At 37.7% G+C, this 8,330-nt stretch overlaps 1 protein-coding gene across 2 annotated transcripts; it reads right to left on the reverse strand.

Moving 5' to 3' along the window:
- Nucleotides 1-657: 657 nt before the first annotated feature.
- Nucleotides 658-2,474, reverse strand: LOC149234496 (uncharacterized). 2 transcript variants are annotated; one of them, XM_089461188.1, is made up of 2 exons: nucleotides 2,399-2,467; nucleotides 658-2,368 (listed from the first exon to the last, which is right to left on the reverse strand). In XM_089461188.1, exons 1-2 carry the CDS (start codon nucleotides 2,427-2,429, stop codon nucleotides 1,014-1,016), a joined length of 1,386 nt encoding a protein of 461 aa, XP_089317314.1. In that variant the 5' UTR covers nucleotides 2,430-2,467; the 3' UTR covers nucleotides 658-1,013. The 2 variants fall into 2 exon arrangements, with proteins under 2 accessions (XP_089317314.1, XP_089317313.1); XM_089461187.1 differs by having other exon boundaries at nucleotides 658-2,474.
- Between the last annotated feature and the right edge of the window lie 5,856 nt (nucleotides 2,475-8,330).

The following is an 8,330-nucleotide window of genomic DNA, read 5'->3' on the forward strand; positions in this document are numbered from 1 at the left end:
AGAATTATTGCCAAGTAGCTATCTGCTGGTCAACAACCCGTGACGAAGAAAGCCAACCAATATGTCATAGACATGATGAGGCAACGCAATGAGGCAACGCATAAGTTTTGGTGATGAATACTACTTGTGGAGCTTCTTATGGAATAAAGCCTTTGGTGCGAGTGGAAGGTTTTGCTTCAAAATACCGAGTCACATTGTAATTTGGCAGCTCTTAGCTTAAACCCCTTTTTATATCCATCCGAGATATAAATATCCGAGTGTTCGTCATCCCTTGCAAACAACTACATAGAGTTGTGTTTTTATAAACTCTGCGAAATGATTTTCATGTTCAAGAGGCCTTTAGCAATCTAGCTCCATCAGCGTATACTTGCTTATTCTCGAGCATTTGTATTGTTGTTGTCGCAGACCCCGACGGGAACTACCGCCACCGCAGTGGCTCCCTTGTTTTATAAGGATTCTAGAATCTTTTAAAATTTTGATAAATATAATGTGATATGATGAGAGACTGTTTTATATAGATTTTAATATTTTAGAAATGTGATGGTGGTCTGTTTTTTTATGTGATGGACAGAATAAAAAGAAATATAATTAAAGTTAAAATAATAATCGAAAAAAAATATTATTATTAATAAATTTGATAAAAAAATTTTATAATAAATTCTATGCAATAAAATTTGTGAAGTAAAGGCTTTGGTAGACAATTTCAGCTTCTTGAAGATCACATCAAGGGACCGATGAACGGCGTTTCCTTTCCGTAGCAACTTTTTCCTTCTTTCTCGGCGCCCTGAATTGGGAATCGTCCAATCCTCCTCCTTCACCCATTTCTCTTGACAATTCATCATTCCTCATAACCCAAGGCTTGCAACATCAGAATTAGGATACACCACTCCATAATTCTTGCTTGCAGATTTTTCACTCAATTATCTCAACAATTCTTGCTTGCAGATTTTTCACTCAATTAGCTCAACGAATGCTAAGATGTGGTATTGAACCTGGCTGTATTGAGCACCCAATTAAGCACTCTGGCCGTATTGAACCTGTTGCCCTGTAGCTCCTTGTGCAATAATAGGACCCCAACTCTCCTCCACAACTCTCAGGGAAGACCCCCGTCCGCTCTGTGAGTTATCTGCAGCCCTCCTGGAAGAACCCCGCCCGCTTTGCGAATTATCTGCCCATGCTCTGTTTCTGCCAGTCAGCCTCTTCAGTGTTTGCTTCAGAGATTGCAAATATACCTTGCGCTCTTGCTGAGAACCGGCAGACGATTCTTGATCCCTGGAATAACCCGACATCCTTTGCTCCGAATATGAACTTAGAAACGAAGAGGGATACATGGATGGCATGGTAAATCGCTCTGATCTCAAACCACGCTCATACCAACGACGCCCTGATCCACTCGTGTCTCGGTTGCACAAGGCGGCGCCGCTCATTGAAACGTGCTTGGACAGATGAGGACGGTTTTTAGAGGTGGACGGGCCCTGAGAGTGCGAGTGAGCGAGCGCAGTGACGCTACAATTCCTTTGCAGACCCGGTTTTAGCCCTTGTGCCGTGCAAATATACCATTCCGTGGCCAATTGATCCGACTCCTTGCGCAGCCTCACCAGAGAATGCCCCGTGGAGTACGAGCGACGGAATTTGTTGCCCTGACCCAGGCCAAGCACGGAGAGCGATTCTTGAGAATCGGCGCTATCTGCTGCCACGGGGGTCTCGACATCGTTGCCCATACGAACGCTCCCATCACTCGCTCCATCCACCACAACCGTTACCTCCTCCGGTGCCGTGATCTCGGGCGGCTCGATGATTCCGTAGGCGGTGCCCGTGGGGTTAGCGTGGTCCGTGGGCACCAGATCGGTTCGGCAGACCGGGCACGTTGTGTGGGAGAAGAGCCACATATCAATGCAGTCCGGATGGAAAGCGTGGTTGCACTTGGGCAGCAAGCGGAGCTGCTCGTCGTCTTCGAATTCGCTGAGACACACCGCGCACTCGAGCGTTTCTTTGGTCTGCATCTTGAGGCCCTTCACGAGATCGTAGCTGAACACCGGAAAGCTTTCGATGACCGCCTTGTCGAGACCACGGTTGCCCTCGTTCTGCCTTCGGGCCTGTGCATTGGCCCCCCTCTCCCCCCTTCTCAGGCTTTCCTCTCCGCTGGCGTATTTGTTGAAGCAGATAGAGAAACAGCCCACGAAGAAAGCCAAGCCCACTAGCACAACCACGATAATGGCCGTGGATGGGCTAAAACTACCATTGAAGCCGCCATAGTTATCATTGTTGCTATCGGGAGGGCTATTGCTGTTATCGGCCAATCTCAGGGCAGAAAATGGGGCAGCAAGACTAATATTCTCAGAGTTTCCTACGACGACCAAATTAGAACCTCCGCCATTGGCAGGTGGGTTCTTCGAACGGTTCAGCAGAGCTAATCGTCTGCTCTTCATTCTTAGCCTGATCAATTCACACGACTGATAAAATTGAAATTAGAACGATCTCGTGCAGAGAAACGGCCAGTAGCATTTTGCTTTATATAAAATAAAAAAGCACAAGTATTTAGACTTTGATTCCAAGTTACGGTGGCACTAATTGCTGGCATTGACTTGAAAATTTTGAAAAGATCAAAAGAGCTGGTCTTCTGCATCCGTGGGGTAGAGCATATTTATTATTGCACGTGTGTAGACCAAATAACGATATAAATTTAAGTGGTAAAGTTTTTGTTGCTTTGTTTATATTTTTTAAATTTTAGATGTATGAATCGTTTTAAGATGAAGTGTAGGGTTAAATTCCTCATTAATTATCTAGAATGATAAAATTTATTAAAATTTGAAAATGATTTTTCCTACTAGAAGTTGAATGTGTAAGTTTTTCAGTGTAAAGTTATATTATAATCCGGCGCAAGTTTTCGATTTTTTTATGTGATTAAAGTTAAATGTTTAAATTTACTTTAATTTTATAAATAAATTTAAGGGGCTATATTATTAATATATATGATTATATTAAAATAGTTTTAATTACTATAATAATTGCTATTGATTTTTATTTATTTACCATTTAGGTTAGTTTGAGTATTTTTTTTAATTATTTTTCTTAAATTTAAAAAATTAATTTATAATTAAATCAATATTCACATATAATGATAAATTTCGTCACAATAAACTATCAAATTTCAATAAACTTTACCGTTAGAAAAAAGTATAAATACATTCATCTATTCATTTAAGTTTTATTATTACCGCACATTGAATATTTTATAAAAAAATTAACTGCTTTCTCATCAAAGTTAACTTATAATTCTGTTTATTTATCAACTTAATTATTTATTATTCGTATTCATTAAATATTAAATATATTACTTTATGTGAATTATTAGATCTTACTAGATATTCTTACGGGATTAATTTGCTAAAATTTTAACTCAACATCATCTATTTATTATTTATTCTAGAGACTTATTTTAAAATAAAAAAAATAAAAAATAAAGAAAAATCATTGAAAATGTATATATGCGCTAAATAATTTATCCAATAAGTAAATTTTAAAAAACAAAAAGAAGATTTTAAAATATAATTTACCCTTATTTAAATATAATTGAAAAGCGCAAGGGAGAGAGATGAGCGGTGAGGTAAGTGGCGTGATCTTGTAGGCATTCGACCTTACATCCTTCCATTGGTCTTAACATTCATTTGCGTGCAAGTTTCGCCGTTCCATACCTGCTACATGAGTAGTTCCACCAACCATATCGGAATTCCACGTGCTACCCCGTCTCAGATCAACGTCCACGAATTAGAGAGGTCAAAGACGTCAGACTGTTATAATTACACCGTCACTGAGAATATGAGTCTATGGGTCGTCTTTTGTGAGATTTTTTGGAATTTTTTCCAGTGGATTTTTTTGGTTTAATTTCTTTAAAATTTAGCAGGGTAAGTGTTTTATGGGTATAAGGTGTTGAATATATATATATATATATATATATCTAGTTAAAAAATCAGTTTAAATAACATAAATCATGATTTCTTGTGTCACACATCCATATATTAATCATAGTATATATAAAAATAAAATTTATGATTATCATTATGAAAATAAAAACATTAAATGAAAACCACGGTCAATACTTTAATGTATATCTATATAGGGGATTTATGAATGTTGGCGAAATCGTTTATACGCACATTTAGATTTTACTTGTGGATTTCAAAATGAATTATATTTATATTTCTAGTACTATGCTTGACTGGTACTTCAATGAAAACTTAGCTCTAGCCTCGTAACCTGCCATTTGGCTCTTGTATATTTAATGGCTCTGGATTTTTCGGTCTAGGTGACTGTCCGGCATACTCCATATTGTCCACTTCCCGTGCGGCCCTCGGGATCCGTCTTCCCCATCGACGATTGGGTTATTCGCCAGATCAAATGGTGTTGGAGAAGTTAGTCCTTCATTTCCCGGGTGTATTGCCTCTGTCTGGTCATTGTGTCAATCCAAAGCAAGACGAACTCCGGCTCTGTCCAAGGTCTTATGGTTTTGGCTCCATTTCTCCTGGTCACCTTGCTCATAGTCATGGTTCGCTTGCATACCATCTCCGACCTCCGGCATTATGGCTTTGTTCTAGCTTGTCTAACATACTCCAAACGATTTCTTCGTTGCTTCGGGATCCAATCTTCCGTGACAGGGTCTTCACAATGTTTTTCAATGGTAAGTTTATAGTATTCTTCTGCGTTTTTCTTTCTTGAGGATTATTACAGTTTTTGTTTAAGGTTAAGCTCTAATGTTGTCTCCCCAATCGGCTTGGTGGAAGGTTTTTACAGGTTTAGAGGTTTTAAGTGGTGCTGTGGAGAAACCCTCTTACCAGCTTCGACTTATCAAGAGGCCGAACCTACCTTGCACCGAGTATTTAACTCCTTTTCATTTTTCTTTCTATTGAAAGGTCTCGCGGCCAGGGATCCAGGGTTTCTAAATTTCAGTGATCAATTTCTTGTTGGGTTCTTAGCTATCTGAGCTATGATCAGACTGTTTAGGTTTTATGCCTGTTAGCTGTAAATGTCTTATACAGCTTCGGCCCATACACTGTAAATTTGGGCGTTTTCCATGCCGCTACTCTGTAAAAGGCATAGTTTCTGAACTTTATATATATATATATATATATATATATATATATATATATAGTTTTGGCTAACTACTATAGCCTATCTCTATTTCTAAATAGTGCCAATTTACTTGTCTATATACGTAAAGACATTCTGAACATATGAAGGGTTCGATTGTTTAATATCATTGAATCTCAGTAAAGGTTCTTAATACTTATTTCTATTGTAAATCTGAAATCTTCGAGCCCTTGCAATTCGAAATTTTCTCCTAGTTTTGATATTTAGCAAATATGAATATTATCGTTTTGCACAGAGTCTAGTTCTTGATTTTGTTCTTCTGAATGTTGCAGTTCACATGTTACCTCTAGATGTTGTGGTTATTTCATAGCATTTCTGCTATATGCTTTCCCTTCTAAATCTTTATATGGGACTTAGTACTATTTGTGATTATTCCATAAATTCCCGAGCGTAATGGTATGTAATAGTCAACTAGTGTTTTACGACTAAAAATTCATATATGGGGAAATAAATATTATAGGATTCTAATTTCTAATGGGTTTAGTTATGCAGACAACTAGCTATAATCAGTGTCCGTTTTTACTCCCTTTTATGGAAGCTTTTCTTCTTTACAGTAATTGTTTTACCTAAAAATTTTGGATTAAGTTTCCTATGATTATTGTGGTTCTTTCTAGCTAATTTATTAAATATATGTTTTAAAGCTCCGTCTGAGATTTAGTTGCACTTGCTATTGATCTTATATCCGTTATCAGTTTTTCTTCGCTAGTACTGTATTTAAGTACTCATTGTCTTTTCTTAATATTTGCACTGCAATTTCATTTTTGAATATAGAGATGGTTCCTTTTAGCTTTCTATTAATCATTCTACTCGTAACTCATTATTCATGGAATACTTGAGGAAATAAATCTATCTCTTCAATATAAAAATAACCTATTGATACTTCTCTTCAGTTAACCAGTCTATGGTGATTAATTCATTTAGTAAACTCATAATATAGGCTTATTGATCTAAATAACTTCTACACTTAACACAAGAAGATTTTCACTTATCTGAATATGTTGCTCCAGAACTTGGTCTACAATTAGACCTGCACTTTGTTTTTCCTCCCTACCGTGAGATCACTGTTCCAGTAAATCTCCCCCGTGCTATCTCTAATTCTAGGAAAAATTCTTCTCTCCTCAGAGACCTTATTTTTCCAGCTATTTGGTCTTAACCAGACGTAGCTATCACAAACTGTTTGACCTCTCAACACAATTCTTTCTCCTTTTTACTCTTGCTGATCTCAAATACCTTTATCCTCTTGATCTCTTGAGTAAAAATACTCCAGAATTTAGTTTTGGGACAGATAATTGTCTCTCATAACTAATTAACCAATAAGAAATAGTATTTACTAATAATTGCAAAATACATATTTCCATAACTAAATTCAAGAATAGTTTATAATTTAAAAATAGTAATAGCTTGTTTGGTTGCAATAAAATGAATATTTACATTAACGGGGGATATTACATCTTCCCCCCCTAAAATGGAACATCGTCCCGATGTTCTTCTTCTGTAAATAGACTCGAAAATTTTTCTTTCATAACCTGCTCATCTTCCCAAGTGGCCTCTTCCGGCCCATAGTGGTACCACTGCACTTTAACTTAGGTGATAACTCATTTTCGCAGCGTTACTTCTCTCCAATCTAGTATAACCAGAGGTTCGACCAAGAACTCGCCTTCCGGTTCGACCTGAACATAGCAACAAAATGAGTTAAGTCATTAACCAGTTTGTTTAATACATCTTTAAAGAGAAACTATATATATATATATATATATATATATATATATATAACCTGAATGTCTTGCCATTTGATTACGTGATTAGCATCATAAACATATTTCTTAAGTAGAGAAACATGAAAGACATTGTGTACACGAATGTGACTGGGTAAGGCAAGTTGGTAAGCCACCGGTCCGATTCGAGCCAAGATTTGGAAAGGCCTGCAAAATCGGGGTGTTAATTTAGCACATCCAGACCATTGCAAGGTGTTTTTCGTGGCTCGTACTCTAATGTAGACATGATCCCCTACTTGGAATTCCCGGAAGCTCCTCTTCCGATCAACCGGTCCTGAGCAGCTTTTAAATTGACTCGTACCTTTTTCACCATTTCTTCCATTTCTTCTAACATGTCTGGCCCTAGCATCAGCTTATCCTCTGGTCCACTCCAACTCAAAGGTGTCCTGCGCTTGCGCCTGTACAACAACTCAAAGGGACTCATCGGTAAGGATGCATGGTACCCATTGTTATAGGCAAACTCTACCAAGTGTAGATAGTCCTCCCACTTAGCAGGTTGCTGCATTACATAAATTCGTAGTATGTCTTCAACAACTTGATTTACTCGCTCAGTCTGTCCATCCGTTTGAGGATGATATGCAGTACTGAAGTGCAGTTGTGTGCCCAATCCCTCAAAAAGGGCCTTCCAGAAGGCTGATGTAAATTTTACATCTCGGTCGGAAATGATCATCTTGGGGATTCCGTGTAATTTAAAAATGTTTTGCATAAAAATATTAGCAATTTGGACCGCTTTATAAGTTGACTGGACCGGTATAAAATGAGCAGACTTTCTCAATTTGTCCACTACCACCATGATGGAGTCATTTTGCTTTCTTGATTTAGGTAGTCCGGTAATGAAATCGATGGATATAGTTTCCCATTTCCATTCTGGGATAGGCAGAGGGTGAAGTAATCCCGCTAGGTGTTGGTGCTCAGCTTTCACTTGCTGGCACTCCAGACACTTGGCTAAATATTCTGCCACCTCCTTCTTCATACCAGGCCAGAAAAATTCCTTCCGCAGGGTAGAAATCATTTTCTGGTATCCGAGGTGGCCTGCATAAGGAATCTTATGATATTCATCTAAAATTAAATTTTTAAGATGTTTTTGGTTGGGCACGTATATCCTCTTCCTATCAATCAGCAAAATTTCTGCATTTATTTCATAACCTAGTTGTTTTTCATGGATGTTTGGAATTTTTGCTTGATGCCATAAATGTTTATGTGTTGGATCTTGCATGGCTGATTCATGAATCTGCTCAAAAAAGGTAGTTCGTGATTCACTAAAAGAAGTTTCATATAAACAATTTACCTTCCGACTTAAAGCATCTACCACCTAATTTTCTTTTCCTTTCAAATGTTTGATTTCGAAATCGAATTCACTTAGGAAATATGCCCAACGAGCTTGCCTAGCATTTAAAGTGGGTTGTT

This window comes from Pinus tabuliformis, chromosome 8 (assembly GCF_031772625.1).
Source record: "Pinus tabuliformis cultivar Carrire ecotype Pingquan chromosome 8, CPIR1, whole genome shotgun sequence".
NCBI classification, from domain to species: Eukaryota; Viridiplantae; Streptophyta; class Pinopsida; order Pinales; family Pinaceae; genus Pinus; species Pinus tabuliformis.

What these genes read in the sequence shown, in the direction of transcription:
- LOC149234496 (XM_089461187.1), bottom strand. Translation starts at nt 2,429, where the DNA reads ATGAAGAGCAGACGATTAGCTCTGCTGAACCGTTCGAAGAACCCACCT.